Source organism: Gallus gallus, chromosome Z (assembly GCF_016699485.2).
Source record: "Gallus gallus isolate bGalGal1 chromosome Z, bGalGal1.mat.broiler.GRCg7b, whole genome shotgun sequence".
NCBI lineage: Eukaryota > Metazoa > Chordata > Aves > Galliformes > Phasianidae > Gallus > Gallus gallus.
Window position 1 is genome coordinate 54,201,455 of NC_052572.1, and position 24,293 is coordinate 54,225,747.

The following is a 24,293-nucleotide window of genomic DNA, read 5'->3' on the forward strand; positions in this document are numbered from 1 at the left end:
ATTATCACCTTCAATGATCGGGCCACTCTGTAACTCTACTTGTGTGAGAGGATTTCCTGTGCCCACTTGCAGTCCGATGTCCTAGTTGAGCTAGGCTACAACCAGGCATAGATCCCCCTGTGCAGATGTTGTTCAGGCTGCAGCAGAAGGCCTGGAAAACCTTTACAGCTGAATGGTGTTGGACCTGTATAGCTGGGTTTCACCTAGCAGTGGGAGCTTCCCCAGTCATGCAAAGTCTGGATGGAGTGGTATGAGGTATATCCTTCACAAAAGAGTACAACGGTCAAAATAGAAATGGTGAGGTAATGCTGCTCTTTTAGGGACACTTCTATTGTATGTTTATCTGCTGCTGTAAATTATTATTGATGCTATTATTGATGCTATCAGGCACTAATCCTGAATGTGTCAGTTTGTGCTTTTGACGCAAAATGCCACAGAGGTCACTGCTCTTAGGGGAAATTAAACAACGCACAAGGGTCTTCATCAGTGGTGAACAGAGGGAATTTCAGTCCAAATCGTCCTTGTTCCTGGAAGATAACCAAGGCTTGCCTGCTCAAGGAGTAAAGGTCCATGGTGCCCGCCTCTGTGAATGCTGGCTCTACTGACAAGAGTACACAGCAGCCCAAATGTGATTGTGAGTGCCTAGAGGGATGGTGACAAGAGAAGGAGCAGGGGCAGCAGTATTAGAAATACATACACATGCGAGTCTGGAGCTCAGGAAGAGGGCAAATGGGAAGGACCTTGTCTCCCACCAGCAGGGAGGACAGATCAGCTAGATGCCGTCTGCCTCTGAAAGAGGAGGTGAGCATCCTCACACAAGTTCATGCAAACTGAAGTGTAGGGGGAGATAGCTAAGAGAAAAGTCCTTTCAGAAATTACAGGTAAAACGGTGGTGTACGGGCACACAGCTCTAGAAATCTGTTACTTATAATCTCACTTATCTTCCTATTCTGTCTTTCAGTTCCCTGGGGTTACTGGAGATGCAGTAAGAAATTTGTTGGATCAACTGGTTGAGCATCTGAAATGAATTTATGCTAGTGTGGCAGAGATTTTTTGGTAGATTACACAGCCAGGATATTAAAACAGAATTGTTTCTGAAAAAGACTGCTGTCGAAAGCAGAGTGTGCCAGAGGGGCACATATTGCCTTCCACATTGATATTCTGAAGAAGGGACAAGGACCATCTCAGGACCAGTATGGTGGTCTGCTCCAGATCTCTCAAATGGAGATGGATGGAGTATTTTTGTGAGCAACAAGCACAGGACTATGTAGCAGTGAGAAAATTTAATTGTCTTTTATCTGTAGGGAATGCAACACTTCAGGTTGTAAGTTACCCACTAAGGTCTTGAATGTTGCAGTAGTTTTCTGGCTGCTAAGGGTGGCAGAAAGAGCAGGAGGGAGCTTTCTTTGCTTTTCACTGTATTCAGGGGGACCAACTATAGGAGAGAACTTGAAAATGAGACAGAGTTTAAGTCAGTGAAACCATGAAATGAGAATTTGAAATTGGAGAAATGGGACATTTTGTTAATCTGGTTAATCTAAAGAGAAAAAGTAAAAAACAAATAGAAAAATAGAAAGTATTAAGCGCGAAAACGTTATTGAAGATGGGTATAAAAACTCCATGAACTGGTACAAATAGAAAGTCTGAAAGGTCAATATGCAAAATCAAATGAAAATAGGAATATGAAGGGCAAGGAACATTTTATGTCATCACATTGGGAAGAGTAGGAATATCAAGAACAGTGTTGAAGGACTGGAGTGTTTAGAGGACTGCACGAAGTAACCACTGAGCTGTTATTTCTAATAACCTTCTGGGGCTCTGAAATGCTAAAAATAAATAAATAAATAGATAGATAGATAGATTCAGTTTTCTTTTAGCAGAACAGAACAATAGGAGAATCCCATATCAGGCTGCCTTAAATCTAACCTCTCAGAAAACTCAGGAACAAATAAGTTGCTGTAAGTAACTGCGGGAGAAAAATAATAGCCGGTGTGGTTTTGTCAAGAGCAAATTGTGTCCAACCAGCATCATTTCCTGTACGCCAAAGTAAGAATTCTAAGGACAGAAGGAAAAGTAACAACTTTCACAGCACTTGACTTCATGAAATGAGGGGTGTGAGATGTTCTCTCAAGATGAGGGCTTAGATGGAATACTTTAAAGGTAGCGGGAAATATATTTGCAAGAAGAGTGGTTTTTAGTAGCTCATAAATTAAATGGAATAAAAAATATGAGTAGGATACTGTGCAGAGGTTGTCATAGCCATACAGCTGTTTCCACTGGTGGGTCCAAAAATGCATATTAATTCAACATATAAGCTGTGGTCAAGTGTCTGTACATGTTTTTGAGCACATTAGTTAAAATAAATTGCAAACAAGTGTGTATGGGTGAAGAGGACTATAGCTCACCAAGGGTGCATGGAAAGCCCAGCTTATGTGGAGAGCAGTCACTTGTTGATTTCAGGATAGTGAGCCAGTATCTGAGCTTACGACAGGCTGGACATGAGTGAACTGATGTGTAGAAAGGGATATGCATCTATTTGGAGGAACATTCCATTGTCTAACACATTATACCAACTTGTCCTCAATAAATGTGTTGCCTTGGAAGACAGTGGGAAAATGTGACCTCTGAGTAAAAAAGACTGAGGGTTATCGTATCTCTTTTGAGTCATGTCCTTTTTTTTAAACAAAACAGTATAGGTATGAAAGTATAGGCATATAAAAGGCTACTGACACAAGAATGAAACAGCCTGTTTGTCATGTTGGACATACAGGATAGGAGAAAATAATGCAACCACACTGGAAGAGCTTCCACAACAATATACTGAAGCAGTGAAAAACATCACTCCTTTCTTCTCTTAGATACCTCTAGAAATAAAGATGCCATTCTTTTCCAAGTGAACTCTTGTCAGAAGTGATGCACACGTAATGACTCCTGCTTGCTGGAAGAGGCATGGATGAAATAGGTGGAGTAAAATGACTTTTAATGAGGGCCCAGCTTCCCTTGTCCACAGCATCTCAGGCCAGATAGAAGTGAGGAAAGCAGTGTGGACGCCAGGAAAAGCCTCACTTGCAGTACTGTAAGGTTTTCAGGCAGGAGTAATTTTTGTGATAACTCATGATGAAAGCTGGAGTCATTCTTCAGCTTTTCAAGGCCTCCACTTCCACTCAGCACCAGCTTGGGACCTTCCAACATGCTGTAAAATGCCAGCTTTTTGTCATCCTGTACCTACGGGGGTAGAAAGAACCAGGTAAGGTCAAAGTATTTAAGAAACTTTTCAGGACAGTAACACAGACATTTTAGATTCTGATACCCCACAGGAAGATTCCTACCACCTGGATTTTGAGAATGGCCTGAAGTGAAGTGCAGCTCCTCTTACAGTTGAGCACGCTGCGGCCTGGCAGCTGTTCTGATCTAGTGGACTTTCCTTATCCCAGGTTGGTTTCATGGAAGGAACATCTCTTTGAGAGCTCCCAGCCACTTCCCCGAATTGTTTCAATGTCTAACAGCCAGGTTGTGTATCAAACGGATATCACAGCACAGATCTGTGCAGCTGGAGGGTGTGTGCAGGATGCCCTGTGTCAGAACAGAAGGTCCGTTGGGATTGGCACCATATGGTGTTTTCCAGGCAAGCTGGCTTTCCTCTTTACATATAAGCTGATGTAAACATGTTTGGCAATTGTTTTAAGGCGTATATAAATCATTATATGCACTTTTGGGTTTTGATTTGGGAACTGGAAAATGGCAAGTGGGGAAACTATTTGTGTTGAATCAAAGCTGACAGGCTTTTAGATCTCAATCTTGCAGACTTTTGTACTTTGTTCAGTACAAAACATTTTGTTCAGTTCAAGATAAATGTTTTTGTTTTGAAACAATTGTAAGAAAAACAAACAGTATCCAACAGTGACACTCCAGGCTCAAAACACAGAAGATCCAAATTCTTTCCCCAGTGTGCAAAGTTTGAAACTGAACAAGAAGATAACACTTCTTTTACTGGGGAAAGACCAAAATTATAGCCACAGTTATAGAATGTTATAGCCACGGTTATAGAATGTTATAGCCATAAAAGTGGAGAAACAGGGATGAAACTGATTAAGCTAGGCTAGGTCTGTAGTGTAATTGAAGGCAGACAGAGAGAGGAGATGGAAATCTGAATCATCAATATGCGGGGAGCCAGCAGCTCCAGAGTAAACCCCTTGGATCAAGATGGACTGACGTACCCCAAATTTAAAGCACGGGGCATAGGCTGCAGGTGTTCCCTAGGTCTTCAGGGAAACTTCTGTAGAACCATGTTGGCATAACAATGATAACTGAGAGGGATACAGACTAAGCTTATATCTGGATAATGCTGTTTGATTGGGCTTAGGCAGACAATGGAGGATATTGGAGAAGGATGAGTCTGCTATTTTAGGAAAGTTGCACTAGGCTCTCATAGCATAATAATATCTGAGCACGTGTGGTTGCACACATTTGTTTTTAATAGCTTTAAAACCGAATTGCAGAGTTGGCATAAGGCCTCTGCTGTGCTGGATGTCCTTTAAATGCTGTTTCAGATGGAAACCCCAAATGCTTAAACTGTCCCGATGGCTGGTAACTGGGAAAATAAATGGGAGTCCCTTGGAATAAAATCCCTACCCTGTGAAGAATGCATATCACAGTCTCTCTGTGGCCCTGGGATGGACGATACTGGGAGTTCCTATTGTAAAGGAAAACCATCCAGTGGAGATGAAGCAAAGCATACCGGGAAGCAGTAAGGGAAGCAGTACTGTGAGAGACATCAATGGGCCTGTGCCCAAAGCAGATGGTGCCGATACCGCCCATAAAGCAACAAAGAGTGATGGCAAAAGCTGGGGATGACAGCTCTGAAGACGTTTGTGCCCCTCCTTCATGGGAACAATGTTTTTCTCCTAACCAAAAGGCTGAGAGGGGTGAGGGGAGCTGCAAGTGGCTAATTTGATTAGACATTATCCTTACAGGATGATATATTGACAGCTACACTCAAACCTTCCAGGCTCACTCATCCGTTGGCATAACAAGATTGCAGCTTATCTGATTTACTGAGTAATATTCTCATGCCACCTGCTTGTGTCCAAGAATAAGCTTTCCGCTCGGTGAGGATGCTGGCCATGCCCCTCACCCCTCCAGAGCCAGGGTCTGCTTCCTCGCCTGGAGCCAGCCAGCTCCCCTACTCAAAGGAAGTCCCTTGGAGCTGGCAACCAAAACCTGAGGGCTGCTGCTTGGGATCCTCCATCCCCAGCAGTGCCCCAGCACCCTTAGATGGCATTGCTGCACAGCCCTGCATGCCCAGAGGTGGGAGGGGAGCAGAGAGGAAAATAAACCAAAAAATAGCTTCATAAATGCAAAGTTTTATATTGTGTTTTGAAAGTTTTAAATGAATGCCAGTATTTATTTATTCTTTTCCTTAATAATAGTCTAGTGTTAAGAGAGAAGTTATGTCAGAAACTCTTCTCTCAAAGGGAAAAGAAGTGTCTAGGAGCCTGGCCCGTGCATTGTCCAGTGTTCCAGAAGAAGTTCTGGGTGTTCAAAACTAGCAGCCCTTCCTGTACACTCCAGCACATAAGTATGTTTGGAATTTAGGATATCTAGCTGTTCTTGTTTGAGAGATCTTTGAGAAAAGGCATTTTTGCTATACTAGAAGGCTGGACTAGTTTCGAGTAAGCCCACCAAATCTAGAATGGTGAATTAACTTCTTGTCCTCATCCTCCTTATTTCCAATGCAAACATGCACAGATTCTCTTACTCTTAATTTTCATCACATAGTAGAACTTAGAGGTCAGCCAGCCCCAACCCCGTGCCGTGGGCAGGGCTGCCCCCCACCAGCTGAGGCTGCCCAGGTCCCCATCCAACCTGGCCTTGAGCACCTCCAGGGATGGTGCACCACAGCTTCTCTGGGCAGCTGTGCCAGGGCCTCACCGCCCTCTGAGTAAAATTTTATGGCAAGATGGCCATTTTGAAAAATCATTAAGGTACAGCAGTGATGGTAACTTCTGTAGTGAGGCTACAAGTGTCTCTCATCTTCCAATCAACTGATTGCATCCAAAGCTCTTGACAAGAATCACTGAAACTTAAGTAAGTAAATTAAGTACTTGGTCACATGTCCTGTGAAGCTGAAGAACAAAAAAGATCATCAAACTTTTTGCAGACTCTGTGCACTTCCTCTGCAACTGCCTTTCCCAAATAAGCTGTGTTTGACGTTAGGGAGAATGCAATAGTAGAACACATGAAACCTAAATAAGGACCACTAGCGTCACAGTATAGGTGCTCAGATCTACTCAGAAGTGGAAGTGAAATGATGAAGAGGATCTAAGAAAAACTCAGGGCTGGCAGATGCGTGGAGAACAAGAGGGCAGCATTTCAGATGAGAAAAGTGATTTTTGGAAAGCATGGCCACTGTGGAAAAAAAGGCAGAGATAGTATTGCTTATTAAAGGACGAATGGGGAAGATAAACTAACTCCAGTTAATTCAAGAGTAAAGAAAGAACAGAAAAGATGACAAAGTAGCAATTAAGAAGAAAAGGGCTGATGAACCCATTAGAAACTGTGGAGACAGCCAAGGAATGAAACTTGGGAAGGAATATAGAGAGCATGGAGAGCACAGTGGATAAAAAGTGTGATGATGAGACAGGCCATGAGACAAAAAGTACCAGTCAATGTCCATCCATGCTTTGGGCATCTGCTGTTGAGAAAGGAAAGATTTAGGAGATGACACACCAAGGGGGCTGTTATGAGGGGGGAAATCAACGCTGCAGAGATCTCACGGGGCATGTGTCAGAGTTTGCTTTTGGCTATTCAGACAGGAGCAGGTGATGCTGTGCAATTCCCAATGCAGCAGCTCCGGGACAATGAAATCAGGCTAGGAAGATGCTCAGAGATGTTCCTGTACATTTAGAAAGAAGCTGATGGCATGCCAAGATACACGAGACGGAAGTAGCTCAGGGACATGCCTTTCCAGCTTAACACGATGGTGCAGGGCCCTGCCATGTACTCATGGAGAGTGGCTCATTCTAAGGACAGACAACTCCGACTAACTGGGGAAACAGAACTTCGGAGTGGCTGCAGCTCCAGTGGTGGGACTGCAGAGGTCATGACTCCTACTCTCCTTATAAGCCAAGGAATGCTTCGTGTTCACTTCTACAGTAGAGGTTGCTGCAGTTACAATATTTTTAATGGGAATTAGTAGCTACCTTTTTGAAGCAAAACTGCAATTCCCAGTGTTTCCATTTTGCTGCTCAGTCTGACATATATGCAAACATGGTCTTTGTGTTAAGCGTTTATGGAGTTAGGAACATGTTGGGATCTCAAAAGTTGACTGGAACCTCTGGGTCCCTCCATAAAGCAAATCACTTTGCTATTTCAGTACCCTCAGCTGGTAAGAAGCATGACAAGGGGAAAATGTTGAAGTTTCCTATCTGTGGAAGACTTAACCTATCCGAAGTCTTGCAGCTTCGAAGGAGGTCATCTGCTTAAATTATAAGACAAACAGAAAATCTTCCATGAAGACAAGTAATAATTTAATCATTTTTGATAGCTTTGGAAAAAAAAAAAAAACACTGCCACATTTATTTTCCCTTTTCCAAAGCAGTATAGTAAAGGCTACAGGGAAAACAGACAGAAAGCTGAAAGCTGAAATACAAGTGTATGCAAAAGCCTTTGGCTTATTCTCTAGCTCTGTAACTGACTAAGCCTCATGTTCACAACCACCGTTCCCTTGGAGCACAGAGTGATATAAATCTTCCTCCTTAGTCTGTTTCTACCTTCTGCTGCAGATAGAAACTGTGTCCTCTAATGCTTGCTAAGGCCAGATGCCTGACTAATGGTCTTTGGCTGCATGCACGTACAGATTCCCCTGGCTTTGGTAATTTGTGCTTCTGGTTTTAGCTTTTAAATCCATCTTCAAGCCTGCTGTGGACATCCAGGCTTATTCAGAACTGCTCAAGCTCTGTGCCAGCAGTTTCTCATTGTAAACCACCTTGAGATGCCATGTAAGGAGCTGTAAATATCCTGTTGGAGAAATCTGGGAGGCATTAATTGCTTTCTGTAGTATATGATGTTCTAGCCTTACACCACGGTTGACTTGAGGCTAAAGCCTATGGATTTGTTCCTGGTTCACGAACTAGATGAACTAGACCTACTGTGCTATACACATAATTTATACCTTCAGAGACATTTCTTACCCTCTGTGCTTCTCATCTTTAGGAGGCATCCTGCGAAAAACAGAGGGGATTAAATGAGCTCTAGTCTGTTACCTGACAGAGCAGTGTGGCAGGGGCTTGGTCTGCCCCAGGGAGACAGCCCCTTTTCTCCCATCTCTCCCCAGGAAAAGAACAACATCTGGTTGCTGAGATATCCTGAGACTGCCTCCATGTGCAAAGACCTTAACTCCAGACAGCTTAATTCCTTGCATGTTTGCAGATGCCACCCTCCTCTATTTAGAAGATGCAAACTCCCCATGCTTAATGTGCTGGAGCGGGTGCCTTCTGTGCTCTAGGCACCGGGGCACTGGCAGAAAGTACAAATGTTCTGTCTAGAGACAAACGTTGCAACTGAAATGAATAAATTTGTCAACACATACAAATAGCACAGCTCAGTAATAATAAATGTAGATATACAGCACTGAGTAGTATGTCTAGGAGCAAATGCTAGGAAAGAATAAAAATATTTTTAAATCCACTTCTTTATTTGATAGTCAGAAGAATGTCTCTTTTGCAGCAAGTTGCCCCAGGCTTGGGTGGGGGTCTCTTTCTACCGAGCAGCGAGAGGCCATTGAGGCGAAATCCAGCAGTTCATTCATCAAGCTGACACCATCTTCCACATAGCTGTGCAGGAAACAGGTGACAGCACAAAAAAATGATCCACTCTTTGGCCAGGAGATCCCTGCATGTTCACATCTCACTTCAGGAGAGATGTAGCCAGCCCTGCATTCATTCTGTGCTGCTACGGCTTGGGACAGAGGCCATGGTTTAGTTCTGTGGCCAGGCCCTTGACAATGGCCCTACTGAAACCACCACTGAGACTCTATTCTTAGCGCACATGAAATGAGAAAAATCCAACAGGGCTGGTTGCAGCAAGGCAGTGCAACTAGAGGGTAGAAAAATGTTACAATAAAGGGTAGTGAAGCACTGGCACAGGTTGCCCAGAGAGGTGCTGTATGTCCTGTCCCTGGAGACACCCAAGGTCAGGCTGGACGGGGCTCTGAGCACCTGATGTAGCTGTAGGTGTCCCTGTTCATTGCAGGGCAGTTGGACTAGATGGCCTTTAAGGATCCCTTCCAACTCAAACAATTCTATGGCTCTATGATTCTGTAAAATGTAATACCAACTGTAGTGCAGCCTTGAAAAGAAAGGACACAGACATTCAGGACTCATCTGCCTGCTGGGCAGCAGGTCTTAGAGAAACAGCCCATCTAAGGTCTCAAAAACTTTGCAATAGCTGCAAGAAAAAAGCTAATGTCCCTGCACATTTTTGAAATTCAAGTTGCAGCTGGTGCTGAAGTGGGTTGCGTGCAAGCAGTGGTGGTGGAGACTAATGCCTTCCTCCCCTGCTGCACGGGGGTGAGCAGGATGGAAGAGGACACCCCCCAGGCCAACCACCCCTTGTGGTTGGCTCCTTGTTTCTTCTGTGTCCTCTTGTTTTCTTTTGCAAGACGGAAACACATGTGAGTCCTTCTCCACATGAGCTGTGTGTCATGTGCAGAGGAGCAAATGACCCCTGGTCTGCAAAGTGCCAGTCAATATGTTTAGCAAGAATATCATTATCGTATTCCAGAAGGGAAGAATGCCTTTCAGTTTGTGTCATTTAAAGCAATGAAGTATTTAAATTGTGCCTTAACAATCATACGGCAGTGATTTATGCTGCTTTTTTATCTAATGACGCAACACACCCAAGAACCTTACCCCTGAATCACGGAGGAACAAACTTCAAGTGATTTTCCTGTCATCGGTATTGCACCACTGTCTTTGTCAGGAAAGATCAGCATTTTGGAGCGGAAGTCGCAGAAACCAAGGAGTCCTCAGCCAGCGGCCTCCATGTGGCCTGCCACCACAAGGAAGCCTCCATTCTCCTGCTTCCTGCTTTGGCAAGGAAGCAGGGCAGGCCATCGACATCCTGTCAGGCTTTGGCAGACCCGGGATGAGGATGTGGATCCTCCAGGATTGCGGGCACACATTTGACAACCCCAGAAGGATGCCCTGCATCCCTGACAGCATGAACTGGCACTGAAGCTACAGCTGGAAATCCTCCTGACTTATAGCACGCTAACCACCACTGTGTCTGTGACAAGGGCAACTCAAAATCCATCTACCGGCAATTGTTCTCCAGCACGTTGGTAAACAAGCCCACAACTTAATTGCCTCCTGGGCAGCAGGGAACTGAAGGCCTGATGCTGGAGGCTATTTAGAGATCTCAGACTGTGCTATCAGCTGCTGAGCTAGCACACGTTGCTAAATCTGAGCTGGCAGTGCAATTGCAGTAATTCCCAGAGCAGTTTACCCAACGCTTATTCCAATAATAAGGCATAAGAAGGGGGCTGTTAGGGATAGGAAAACCAAAACTGCTGCTTCTGTATTTCATAGGATAGGCAGAATATGCCATTAATTATCTCATCTGCCATCCTGCTTTACTGTAGGCCATTCAGACTCTCGTGCTTAGTCTAATGGACTGAACATTTTATTTAGCGTTAGCACCTCTTGGATAAACAATAGCCAGTTTTGATGAGCAGGCCTGAAAGAGGCTCTTGGATGTCTTCTTTGACAACCAGACCCTCCTGTGCTCCTCTGTTTTCATAAGATCCACTTCATGTTACATCAAATTTAACCGGTCCAGGAGCATACTTTGATGCTTTCCTCCCCCCTTTTTTTCCCTGTGCTCAGTATAAACTACAGTAATACTGTTAAAATGAAGGTTAGGTTGATATTGTTTTCTTGTTGCTCCAAACAGTAAATAATGGAGTGACAGATGTTACAGTCACCAACCAAAATCTTGGGCTGTGATTAGCTATTATTAGCATGTTGATAATCTCCAAGGGATTAAGTGGTCACCTAAGCATGGCTTCAAGTGTCACCTATGTCTCGCAGGGACATAAACTAATCTCTTTTGTTGGAAACAGATGAAGTGATAAGTGTTTCAAAGCCATTCTAATTTACAGAAAACGCTGCAGTTCATTCTCTCTTAAGTCACCACTTCAGAGTGGAAAAGAACAATTCTGAGCATGGATTTTATTTCAGGGAGGGTTGTTTGACAAGCTGGTGGGCACCTAACCCTCAAAAAGCAGCTAGTGAAATTAGTCTTCCTGACAATCTGTAGTTTGCCAAGCATTTATAGCTTCCTGACGATGTTCTTCCCACTTCTAAACACAGCAACTCTTTCTGGGGAACAAGAGGTGAAGGCACAGACAGGGCAGCACAGCACATGGACAAGGCCTCAGAGGTAAGATGCTATGTCTAAACTAACAGAGCTGGTTACCTTCGCATGCAGTGTTGGGGGCTGCTGATCCCTAGGGTACAGTACATAAGGTGAGCAGACAGCTGCAGCTGAAGGGTTAGTTTGGCAAATGGCTATTTGGCACCTTTCTAGAAAAGAAAAACACCAAGGTTCCAGGCAGAACGTGAAGTGCCCCATGCTTTGTTGGATCAGCTGGGCATGCATCACCTCCCTGCAACTTCATGTCTTGTTGTCACTGGATGAACTCAGCCATTGACTGACAGAGAGAAGAAAGTGCCACTGCTCCTAACAGTGACCATCTACAAAAGCTCCGCTGGCTGCCTCCTTCCCATAGGTGCTGAGGAGCAAAACCCTGTCCTGTCTGCTCTCCCCGTGGTGCCCAAAGCATGAGCACAGTGAAACACCTCTGAGATCTGCCCGAATCTCCACATGATATAAATCCAGATGGCTCTTGAACCAGGAGCAAGTTTTAGGTATGCAGCAGCCCTTGGTGAACTTGCCCAAGATGCTGCTAAAAGACAGCAATTTTAGTATCACTATGTTGTACTGAGCAGCTTGCCATGCAGTCTTCCCACCTCACTGGCAGAAGACAATACCTTTGTCACCATTTTGTGGGGAGGCCAATGCCTGTAAGCGTTGTTCGGCAGTCTCCAGCAGACATTTAAGTAGTGCCTACGGATATTTTATTGGCAGCTGCCAACATTACCTGTGTGTGCCCATCTGAGGCAGGGATCTAGTAGAGACTTGGCAGTGATATTTAGAGACATGAAAGGAATGATCCACTGAGAGTGTTTCTGCATGAGTTTCTACTCACCCAAGGGCTAGACTGTCCTTTTAGCCATGTCCTCCCACACTCTCACCCTGACCACAGCACTGGCTATAGTTGGCTTCAAAGCCAATTTTTGTTTAATCCAAAGTCTTTTGTTTTAATGCCTGTGCTCAGCAAGCCCCTGCTGTTTTAGGTAGGCTGTGCCTGCGAATGTTCTGCACACAAAACAAACACTGAAAGACAATTTCATGCTGCTCACTTGGAAGAGCAAGGTACGCTCAGTCACTCCACCAGATGTGCTGATGCCAGGTGTGCTTGTCTCCTTCTAAAATATGAATGGAAGTTGCACAAAGGTCAAGCCAAAGCTTTCACTGGCAGAAAGATAGCATTGTCTTTCCTACGTAATGGGCACCCCTGAAGAAGCTGCTTGGAAAGCAAGGTAGCGTACACCAAACAAGATAGCCAGAGGGCTGGGTTGTGTGCTTCTGTTGAGGAATTCCTGGGCAAGCAAGTGATCACTGCAACAAGACCAACACATCCAAAAGGCTTTACCCTTTCCGCCAGTTCAGTGACTCCCTGTTCAAGACTCCCTGGCCTTACTCCACAGGAACTGCAGTTATCTCTAGTGAGGGTGTCTGAGGCTCTTCTATCGCTTTCCTGGTGACCCTGGTTGGAAAAAGTACACAGCCAGCCAGTGCAGCTGGGGAAATTATTTGATCACGTTAGGAAATTGAAAGAATGGCAGACACTTTTTACTATCAACATTTTTTCCTAGTCATTTCTGCCTCTTTTGTTGTTGTTCCCTGTTGCATCCCCATGGAAGGCTTCTAGGAAGAACACTTTGGAAAGGAGAGAGCTAAAGCACTTATAAAACTGGAAATGTTGACAAGAAAAGACAGTAAGGATATGTATAAAGATGTTCCACTGCACAGGAAAACTGAGGACTGTTAGCTATATAAAGGCAAAGTCTTTATTTTTTGCATATATTTTTTAGTAGCGGGTATCATTTTGGCAGACAATGCATAATATCTGTCTACTCCTGGACAGATCATCTTAATTTGTTAATGCAGATATTGGAAGTGCTAATAATATAACTGCTCCAAGCAAGTAATCAAATACGAACACGTGCCTGCACAGATGAATATGTATGGTCCATGAGTTTGTGATTAATGCTCGGTGCTTATTCTCCTAACACGTGTAAGAAGCAGGAAGACCTCAGTGAGACAAAGGTGTGGTACAATCACATCAGCAAAGTTATTAGCTTTCTGGACAGCTTTTTCCATTATGTAAAAGCTGTGTTTGTATTAGAATAGCAGTCAGACACACCAGTGTGAGGATTACAGTTGGTTTTTACATAATGGATTATCCAGATTAAGCGTTTTATTCAGGCACACGAGCAAAAATAACCAATTAGTGACTTTGCAGATTCATTATTTAAAGGCAGCTGGAGGGCGATTGACACAAAACTCTCCTGCTGACTGCAGCCCGAAGACTGAAGCAGAGTAGTCTCAGGGATCTCCAGCGCCTCTACCCAACAGGTAGGTGTCTCTTCAGCAGAGGTGGGACAGATCGGCAGATCTTGCAGTAGGAAAGAGCAGATTGCACGACAGCAGTTGGGAACAGAGTAGCTGCTTGGGTGTTTGGAAGACCTGAGTTAATAGCTGTGTTTGGATGTTGAAGGCAAGATACAGGTAGCTGTGTTTTTTCTGGGCATTCAGAACAGGTATTCAGGGTCGAGTACTCTGCAAGAATGTACGTGCAGTTGCACTCTCTTCCCAAAGTACGAGGAACAAATATACAGGGGTATGGATGAGAATGGAATACCCTGGGAAACTAATACAGCCATAGCCATCTGGTAGCTGTGCTTCAATGGCAGATCAAGCTTCCAGAAACAGGGTATTATCTGTTATGTTTGTAGGGGAAATGATGTAAAGTTAAACAAACCTAAGGTGTATTTTTCTAGGAGGAACCTGATTCACTGACAAGAGCTGGTCATAATGAACACAGCTTTGCTGTTTTCAGAGTGATGGGGACACTCGCTCTGAAGTAACATCCTTCCATCCTACAGTGCTATACCAGAATTCATCAGAACATTATTCTCTGCAGTGCTACTGCTGTCAAGCAAAATTCTCTTGCAAAGCAATTGCCAGTGGAGCTTAGATGTGGCTGGAATCAGGCATCACAATGACCCACGTTTCTCAGTGTAAAAAACAGTACAGTACCAAGTGTTGAAGAAAACTAGGAGCTAGCTTTAAAATTAGGAGCTATATATATAGCAGGATATATCTGTAGGCAAAGCACCAGCTATCCATGTTTGCTGCCTGAAATAAAACTCTGCCCACTTGCTTTTGTCTTGCAGAATGAAATACGCACAATATGTTTTCCTGGCATCAATCTTCTCTGCGGTTGAATATAGCCTAGCTCAGACCTGTGCAGTGGACTCCTTCTCCGTGAAAGACAATTTTGATCCAAAAAGGGTAATTATGGTTACTTCATCTTGGTAAATAGAATTATGTGTGAAGAAGCTTCTCTATATGAGCTTGTTTTCCAACTTAGAGGTTACTAAAGGGGCTCCTCACCAAGAAGTTAACTTCTTTCACATGCTGCCTCTCAAATGCTGCTTCTACAGTTTGCTTGCCTTGTTACTGCTTAACCTCCCGAGTGCAAGAGAAAAGCTGGCCCCACAAGTCAGGGATGGCACACTGTTACACCCTAAATTCAGCTTTCCCTAGTGTTTCCATGGACAATGTTAACTTCTGAGGACCTTTCTGCCTTTCATTGACTTGCTTACATTTTTTTTCATTTTATTTTATTTTATTTATTAATTATTAATATTATTAATAAAATTTTATTAATAAATAAAATAATAATAAAATGTTATTTATTAATAAAAATTAATTTTATTTATTGCTTTTGCATTTCCAGGAACTCCATGTTCGTTCTTTTTATTTTTTTTCCTAGGAATTTTCTTAATCTCACTTCTCCCACACCCCGCCCTGCTGCTGGTCTGCCCCAGCACATCATTTCCTCTCCGTATCACCTCCTGCATTGCAGGGTATACCCTTGGCACTGTTAGAGACCAGCTTCGGCCCCTGGCAGCCACCAGGGTGACTCCAGACAGGTTGCTGGTGTCTTTGTGGCTGCATTTTGTTGTTGTCACTGTCATCTTCCATGGAAAAGCAGGGTGCTAAACAGTAACTAGATCTGTCCTGATTCACATCAGGCATTGCAAGGCAGGGGAAGCTTTCAGAGTTGGTTCGCTGCGTCAAGCACATCTCGAATGATGGAAATGCAGAGCTGTTAGAGGAAATGCAGAGCTGTTAGACCCATTTCTCAGGGCATGAGACAAGGGTTTACCACACTGCAGAGCAGGACCTGCATGGGATGTACCCACACAACTCACATTCTCCATGGGCAAGGCAATCGGTAGTTAGAAAGGCACTGTGTTTACAGAAATGCTTTTGTGCTAATCTTGCAGCAGTGATTAATCTATATAAGTAATAATCTTTCCCTTTAGTATGCAGGAAAATGGTATGCCTTGGCCAAGAAGGATCCAGAAGGCCTCTTCCTTCAAGATAACATCTCAGCAGAATACACCGTTGAGGAAGATGGCACCATGACAGCTTCTTCCAAGGGCCGGGTGAAGCTTTTTGGGTGAGCTTTCTTAACTTCTAGCTCCAGTAGCTGCCACGAGACACTGAAGGTGGGGGCATGGATGGTGATCTGTCCTGGCGCACAATGCAACCAGGTTGTCTTTGTCCAAAAAGAAAGATCAATCAAGCCAGTACATTAACGGTTAGGCTTCTGAGTCTGGGTTAGTCCTCACCCTGCCTCTGGTCTGGATGCATCAAAAAACAACTGCACAACCTCCCGTTCAATTATAAAGCCCAATCCTGAATATGGAGCAGTAAGGTGAACTGCAGCCAAGAGAAAAGAGCTAGCAAGCCTGCAGGCAGATGAGCGCACAACTGTGTTGATTTCACAGAGGTTCAAGGGAAGGAAATGAGCATAGGCAAGCATTGCTTTTGCTGATCATTCAACATAGCATTAAACAGACTTCTGAGGAAAATGCTCAGTTAGCTCTTGGATACCACTGCGGTGCCAGAACAGACAGGTGGAAAGAACCTTGAGAGTTCTGCTTGTCAGTCATGGTTTCTGTAAGGGATCACAGTATGTGTAGGGATTAAACAGCTTTCTGCATGTGGAAAAGACACTGAGGCTTCCAGCAGGCCAGCACTAGTTCTGTTCTGCATCAGCTACTGAATAGTGCCTAACTGATGAATAATAGAGCAGAGTAGGTGGCTGCAGACCTTAGTTCTAACGGCATGACACTCTAGGTTATTTGAAGCAGTCTGAAGGAAAATGCCATACAGTTGGGTGGGAAGATTCCTGAATGGACTCTTCAGAGTCCAGGTGGGATATAAAGGCTGCCAGGAATTTCTTTCTGTAAAGGCAGCATAAGAAAGAAATACCTCCCTTAGAAAGCGAGTGGAGAGCCTTCCACAGCTTCACAAATCCAGTAACACTTGCCATGCTGTGGGGATGCACAAAGCAAGCAGGTATGAGTAAGGATCATAAGAGAAAGAGGACAAAGAAGACACTGTCCAGGTAGTTACAAGGCCTCCATTGTTTGGGTGAAGGATTTTGACTTATTTGGCCAGCAGAGGCTGTCTGTGCTTTTTTCTGTGCATGTAACAGGCATCCCTGTGCCAACAGAACAAAGAAGGTGGAAGGAGAGGAGAGCTAGCTCCCAGCAGAAGGGTTGGAGCCTGGCCTAGCTATAGCATGGCAGCTCTGTAGATAGTGGGGCCATAGCAGAGCACCCAGGCATCAGCACTGATGGAGCCACGAACTCACTGCATTTAATAGCAGACTAGCTTTGCGCTAGGAATGGCTGTGTCCAAGGCTGTTGAGCTGAACCTGGACTGGTGCTTGCCCAGTCCTCAGTGGGGTTCACCTCTCAGAGTCTTACCATCAGTCCTGTGGGTCTCGTTGCAGGTTCTGGGTAATCTGTGCTGACATGGCTGCTCAGTACACAGTGCCGGACCCGACCACTCCTGCAAAGATGTACATGACGTACCAGGGCCTGGCGAGCTATCTGTCCAGTGGTGGTGAGTGCCCCCTCCTGCCTCCTCCCTGTGCTGCCTAGAGCTTACCACTGCCTGGATTTGTGCGTTGGTGAACCATAACTCAGGCTGCACCATGTCTGCCCCAGTTCTTCACCTGACAGGTGGAGACCTGCTGGGGGTGGGGGACTCTCAGTCCCGCAGGAGGCTGCCCAGCCCTTTGCTGAAGCGTGGCCTCTCTCTGCTGCACAGCCCAGTCCGCCATCGGTCTACGGTGCTTACAGTGACAAACACGTGCTCTGTTTCAGGGGACAACTACTGGGTGATTGACACCGACTACGATAACTACGCCATTACTTACGCCTGCCGCAGCCTGAAGGAGGACGGCTCCTGCGATGATGGCTACTCCCTCATCTTCTCTCGCAACCCCCGTGGCCTACCCCCCGCCATCCAGCGCATCGTGCGCCAGAAGCAGGAGGAGATCTGCATGTCTGGCCAGTTCCAGCCTGTGCTGCAGTCAGGTACCTCGAGCCAACCTGCAGAGAAATGCCTGCACAGGCAGCCTGCAGGGGAGGTGAATGCATTTGCTGTCAGTGTGGCAGAGCTCCAGCAAGCCAAGCTGTAATCGTTTATGAAGTTTTTAACTTTATAAGAAAAGAGCTGCAAAAGGCAAGTCCGCAGCAGGTAGAGACCCTGTTCCATGGCCTTCAGTTTGCCATTGTGTGCTGACACTGACACACTACAAAGGGGGATCAGCTCCTCCCTGTCAGATAGGTTGGAGTGCCACAACCTGATGGTTGGAAATGGTTGGCTTGGCCACCTGAGTAGCAGCATCTTACTCCATGTTTGTGCATCATCCATGAGGAAAAGGAAGGAAAACTGCCTCCAGGGAGGAACATGCTCCTCTCCTTAGCTCATGTTGTGTCCTAGGCGGTCTGGACAGCAGTGCTGAGGGGCTGTGAGCAGCAGTTCTGGCTGCATCTGTTGGCAGTGAGACTTAGCAACTGCTTCACACACATGCTAACAGACCATATCTAGGGCCTGTTTTGAGGACGTTTTTCTTCTGGAGCCATGGAATCTGATCTTTCAGCTGTCCCTGAGGTGGGCAGGTTAATTTCTACAGCTATGCTGGGTGCAAAAATGTCTCTTCTTGGTGGCCACACATAGTACGCTGCCTGGAGATAGGCCCTGCACTAAGCCAGACCAGAGGACCTGGGCTGGAGGCTGCCACCCTGATTCTGATGTTCTGCACTGCCAGATAGGAAAAGGCAGAGCAAGCACTGGCATCACACCTGGTTATGGGGATGGTGGGGCATCCCTGCCCCTTGCCCTTTCATATTCATGGGACTGTGATGAGGTGTTCACAGGGCTAAAAACTCAGTTGTCAGGAACTAGCAAAGGTTGGGAGAGCAGGTACAGAATGACACAGCCTGTCCTAACCTTGTTCTGTGAATCAGTAGTAGTCTAGGAAAGTGTCAACTCCAGTTTCGCTAAAGACTGAAAGGCTGGTGGAGCACTTTGCAGATTTACCTACCTGGGCTGAGGTTTCCTTTTCTTTCTTTGCAGGAGCCTGCTAAGAGTACATTTCTCATTCTATCCCTAAGCACAGAAGCCAGACGTCTTGGTACTGAAGCTGCCACTCAGCTAATAAATCATAGTAGTGTGTTTTCTCTGAAAAACACATGAAAACGTTGGGGATTTTGTAAACTGCGTGCAGTACAGTAGTGGTATCTGAATTTTCAAGGTAATACCTAATGTGGCATTTGTCAATAAAAGTTTTTTAAAAACCCACCCATAACTTGCTTTCTGTTGCACGGCGCTGGGGAGCGTGAGAAGCGGGTCAGCATTCTGGGAAGGCAGGAGAGCAGGGTGGCCTGCCACAGCCCTGCATGGGGCCAGCAGGGCTTGATCCTCCCTGCCTGGTAACATCTTAAACTTGTTTCTGGAACAACCGAATAGAAAAACAGTATTTCTGAGTAGGCCCCAACTCCAGAGTGCAATAAAGCAAATGTTCCTTTTAGTAGCACTGGGCCATTACTTTAAGTGAGCAGGTACTTGTGGTTCTGATGATGCAGAAAATAACTTACTCCTCACTGCCTTCCACTTCAGTCTCTGGTACCTGAGAGATATAGAACTGAAAGGTACACAAGTGGGACATTTTGTGGGCAACATTTTCACTGATAAAAGAACAATAATATCTAGACAACTCCTTGTAGAAAAAGGGTAAATGGAGTCAGTATTCAGCATGTAAAACACTAACTAAAGACATTTCCCCAGGGCCAGACACATGATCCTCAGGATGCAGGGATGTCTCTCAGGCTTTCTTTTCCCACGAAGCATTCTAAAGCCTCTCAGTTAGCAGAGAAACTATGGCATTGAGGTTTTCCTTGCTCTTCTGGTCTAGTATAGCTATCTTCAAGGGAAGCAAGATGGTGAACCACCTAAAGTTAAGGTGAGAAGCAGATGCAAAAGCAGATGCAATGCAAAAGCAAAACCACACAGATAAGAGACTATTGAGTGTTAAAAGAGTCCAGTCTTTTGTGCTGGACTAAGTGCAAGGTTAGTGAATTGATTTAGTGTTCACCACTTGTCCACCAGTTCCATGAGGAAGTATTGGGGTGGAGTTCTCTGAACTTAGGACTTGTATCACAGCTGATTAGACAACACAGGCCCCTAGATGAAGGAGCCTGACCTTCACCCAAGGCATTCAGACCAGACTACCAGTCACAGAGAGGCGGGATTTTAAATTGTCTGCAGCTGTAACATACCAAGGTGGGTGGGCATTCTAGCAAGCACAATCCAGATTCGGGGCCAAGCACGCCCTTACTGTGCGAGGCACAGTCTGTCTGTAAGAGTTAGGCAGTAAAATCCCTTCTCCGTCACAAAAGATTGTGCCTCCAGGAAGGCAGGAGGACAGTGTTGACTCTGGGAGATTACACCACAGAGTTACACGTGTCCGAGGAGCCTGCCTTGTCCTGAGAGAACACATTCCCATCAGGATCACGTGCAGGCCCTCACTGTACGTTCTGATGAGTTAATAAACAGAAGGAAGTGAGCTAATTAGCTCATGTCCATTTCTCTCTGCTGAATTCTCAGACTGAGACAGGCTAAGTAAAGTGAGTTAGGCAGTAACAAGTGTATTCTACTCTGAGCCAAAGTCCTCTCACTCTACCGGGTTCAACATCTGATGTTCAGTGTATGTCTAAAGGCAGACACACTTCTGCCTGCTGTTTCAGCAGGCTGATGGAAACCAGTCTATTATTCCTTCTTCTAAATGTGTGTACAGGTCATAAGTCGATCCTGTTCTGCACAAACTTTCCACTAACAAGAGAAAAGAAAAAGCTGTTTACAAATGAAGAGGACTGTTGTTTTGTCCTCAGAAGGTCCTTTGGTGCTGGCAGAAAGGCTGAGATTGTGTAACAGCAGGAGGAATACGGCAAGGATCTTGTCCTTCACATGCCAGTGCCCCTCCTCATACCAAGGACACTGCAAGTCCTAAGATCTGATGGTAGAATATCACAACATGTTAAACCAGTTTTCCTTTGGGCCTAAAGAAGTGTCTTAACCCGTAGCTGAGACAATTTATGTGTCTAAAGCCCTACTTCAGCTTTGATGGTTTTTTTTTGGTCAGACTTCCCTCATGCTTCAGTTTTATGTAAGGTTGGCACTCACACCAGTCAGGCCCCTATACCTTGACAACAGCAGCAATGCTTCACAATTAACTACTCACATAAGAGTTCAGAGCAGCTTCCAGAGCACAGTGATTGCATCTTGTTTTAGCAGGATTCATACCAGACATAAAAAGCTGATTTTTTTGTGTAGCACAAAAGATGGTAACAAATCCAGTATACATACAATTAAACAATATAAAATATCCCCTCGAAAGCTTTTTCCTTTGTATTCATTTTAACAATTGCAAAACAATCTCAGAAGCTTTTGCTTGTTGAGAAGCATGCCATCTCATCTTGAGGTTGCAGTTAGATTTTCTTACTTGTATTGCTCAGCCAGCAAAGACTTACCTGAGTACTCTGCAGTGCTGCTTTGGCTCATATGCTACAGAAACCACCGAGCACCTGCTACTCCCCACTTATCACTTTGCACATCCAGCACTTACAAAAACTTAAAGTGCTGGGGGGAGCTGACTGCTGTCCCAGTAAAGAAGGAGATGGTAGAAATGAACGATTAAGCAAGCAATGTTCGAAGCCCTATGAGACAGTCAGTGGCAAACAGTCATAGAAAACTCAAGTTTCAAGCACTAAATAGCAAATTTTGTAGTCATTAAAATAGAGAAAAGACGAGAGCAGCAAGTTCATACAGCAAGTTCAACAAACTTTAGCCTAGAAACTTTCTCTCCTCTGCTACAGATTTTTAGACTTGCTCATTGCTTAAAGGAGTACGTTTATACAAAAGCAACAAAGAAGAAGTAGAAAAATAAATGTATCTTGATGAATATGTAAAACTTGTTTCTGAACAGTTAGTGCACCATTTTTGGTCAGCTGTTTTCCATTCACAGTTGCCAGTGCCAGCGAAATAGTTGAAAAAGCACCATCCACACTTTGGATGATGCTTACTGTAGGAAACCTAAAAGAGGTTGCTAGTGACAGACCTTCAAAGTGGCTGAAGTTGGTCCTGACAGAATAGATTCTACCTGCATCTACAATATTCTTAGGTCTGCTTTTGCAGATTTTTATAACTACCGCATAGTCCTTGAATTGAAAACTACTGCTACATGCTGTAGTTGCTCATGCAGCAAAATCATAGACAGTAAGACTACATAAATATGACATCCTAACAAGGTTAACTGTCCTCTCAAGCTTCTATATCTTCCCCTCTTCAGATGCACTATCCATACTTAAATATTTCTAAAACCTGTTTTCTCAGTGGCTCCACTTCATACTGGCAAACTCTATGTATTGTGGATCTTCTTATCTTCATTTTTGGATTCTTCACTTGGATGTTGTTGTAACAACTTAAAATGTATTTTTACTACCTCCATTCTGGTAGAACTTCTCACTGACACTTTTTTGAAACTGGTAAAGTTATCAACTAAGAAGACTCTGATTTTTTTTTTTCTGTTCTGTACAAGTCTTTACAAGTAAGGAATTGGCAGATTTGGATGTAACAATCACTCCTAAGTCAAACTTCAGTGAGGTAAGAAGTATTTCACCTGAATTCTGAGTTCAGATGGATCTTTTAAGGCTAACTTTTAGTATAAGCACCTGAACAAGTAACTAAGAGGTGTCATTGGAAATATACCCACTTTTTGTACATGTTTCTTTCCCATGTTGTAAATGTGTAGCCATTTTAAATAGTTCAGCTATCTCCTACTGTGCAAACTTGTTTGTTTAGGTTTGTTTTTTTTTTTCATCTGTTTCATCAAAAATGCAAGCTTTGTTGTGAGGCTGGTGAGGTGTCTGACGTCAGCAAAGAGAGCAGCAGGGGAGATGTTTGTGTGACAAAGTTGCTCCTCTCATGGAAAACAATCCAGCTGTTTTCACTGGCATTATCCTTTCCTCTATAAGCATTTTAAAGGCACAGTTCAAACTGTGCTGGTTGTGAAGAGGGGTGCGTAAAAAAAACACCCCTGCAATTTCAAGGAACTTTGCTGTTGCATAAACTATTTGGCATTTGCAAGGACAGCCAGAGGTGTTCTGCAGCTCATTATCTGGAGCAATAACACACTTGAGCATGTGGTTTCTGAAGTATGGAAACTCAAACTGTTCTCGATTAGTTTCCTAGATGGTTGTCAGTTGCAACCCTCCATTAAATGTAATTGTATGTTATGTTGTAATACAAAAGGCTTTAACCAGCATTTTAACTTCCTGGGAATCCAAAGCCAAGCCTCAGCTCCTTTACATCTAAGCATGAAACTCTAGAAGGGAAGCACGTTGGGGAGAAGGGCTGTATAAAGTGAGATTAGGTAAGAGTGGAATGGAGAGGAAGAGAAACTTTTGGAGCTAGAGTCTTCACCCTAGAAAGGCAGTAACTGATGGTTCTGCACAAACACAAAAACCTCCACAAAGGCAAGAAGGTGACTCAGGCAAAGGCAGAGAGCAGCGGATGCAATGTAGTCTACAGGCAGGAACTCCCTCTGTGAGAGGGAGAAGAACCTCATACATCTAAAGACAGTGGAAATGCTCTGAAACAGCCCTCAGGAGCACATACGATTAACTGGTGGGAAAGACAGGACCCTCCACTTCATGATCTGGATGTGAAAGTCTGGTTGCTGTGTGCTCTTCCATCACTCTCTATGTCAAGATAGCCAGGTAGCTGAAACCAGCAGCTCACTCTCAGACGGGTCCTCCTTGTGCCTTTACTGCCATCCTCGCTCATATAGTAAAGTGATGGCATTCCTCCTGCTGCAGTTTGTGGCCTTCATAAATATCTATCTGTTCTGCATATCAGATCGGTGTAAAATAGCAAACAACAATTTCTAGTTATCAAACTGAATGCCAGTCCTATAATTGTTGTTAGCAGTGGTTGTTTGATAATGCTGTCTTTGAGCTCTGAAGAGTTAACAGGGGCAGTTGCTTCTAACTTGCATTCCTAACTTGCTTCATCAGGTCCTTTCTATACTCCCCCCTTAGCTTGGGAGGAGTTTACTTTTCTGGGGAGTTGTCATCTGCAGGAAGCATACACCACTCAGTCAACAAACCAGGCACCACTCTTCAGAGTCACTTGAGAGCTTCAACATACTCCACAGGAACAGAGGACAGGCCTGCCTTTCCCCAGTAGTCAATGGCACGCACTCTGTAAAAGCCGGAGACTGAGCTTCCTGCAAATGAAAAGGTTAGAAATGGTCAGTGTGAAAGTCTGACACCTGTGGTGCTTGGAGGATGTGGAGCAGACAATACTTCGATAAAATGCAGGCTTGTGGTACGGACTGGGGAAGCAGTTAATTCTGTTGTGCACACTACATAAGTGTGCCTGTACCTGCCTAACTAAAAAGGCATATAAAATCCTCAGGGCCAAATGCTAGCTCTTTTCATTAGTACCGAGCA

The 24,293-nt window shown here is 44.5% G+C and overlaps 3 protein-coding genes across 9 annotated transcripts in view; 2 read left to right on the forward strand and 1 right to left on the reverse strand.

The window, feature by feature from the left end:
• The first annotated feature begins 13,686 nt into the window (after positions 1-13,686).
• Positions 13,687-19,083, forward strand: RBP4 (retinol binding protein 4). The gene is made up of 6 exons (NM_205467.4): positions 13,687-13,764; positions 14,586-14,703; positions 15,744-15,880; positions 17,225-17,337; positions 17,601-17,813; positions 18,859-19,083. The coding sequence occupies exons 2-6, from the start codon at positions 14,587-14,589 to the stop codon at positions 18,867-18,869; spliced, it is 591 nt and encodes a 196-aa protein (NP_990798.1). The 5' UTR covers positions 13,687-13,764; position 14,586; the 3' UTR covers positions 18,870-19,083.
• The window catches only part of IDUA (iduronidase, alpha-L-), a 50,893-nt gene continuing 43,823 nt past the window's right edge, over positions 17,224-24,293 (reverse strand). For both annotated transcript variants that reach the window (NM_001031433.2, XM_046905384.1), the window contains one exon: positions 17,224-24,067. In NM_001031433.2, the coding sequence (NP_001026604.2) occupies positions 23,967-24,067 (101 nt within the window). In that variant the 3' untranslated portion in view covers positions 17,224-23,966. The remainder of the gene's footprint in view (positions 24,068-24,293) is intronic.
• The window catches only part of SLC26A1 (solute carrier family 26 member 1), a 36,669-nt gene continuing 36,325 nt past the window's right edge, over positions 23,950-24,293 (forward strand). For 3 of the 6 annotated variants that reach the window (XR_001464819.4, XM_004949336.5, XM_040655798.2), the window contains exon 1: positions 23,950-24,081. Coding sequence is in view for 1 of the 6 variants with exons in the window: in XM_004949336.5 (XP_004949393.2) it covers positions 24,074-24,081 (8 nt within the window). In the remaining 5 variants the exon portion in view is untranslated. Of the gene's footprint in view, positions 24,092-24,293 lie in introns of all 6 variants that reach the window. The other 3 variants (XM_004949339.5, XM_046905618.1, XM_046905619.1) reach the window with 1 other exon arrangement.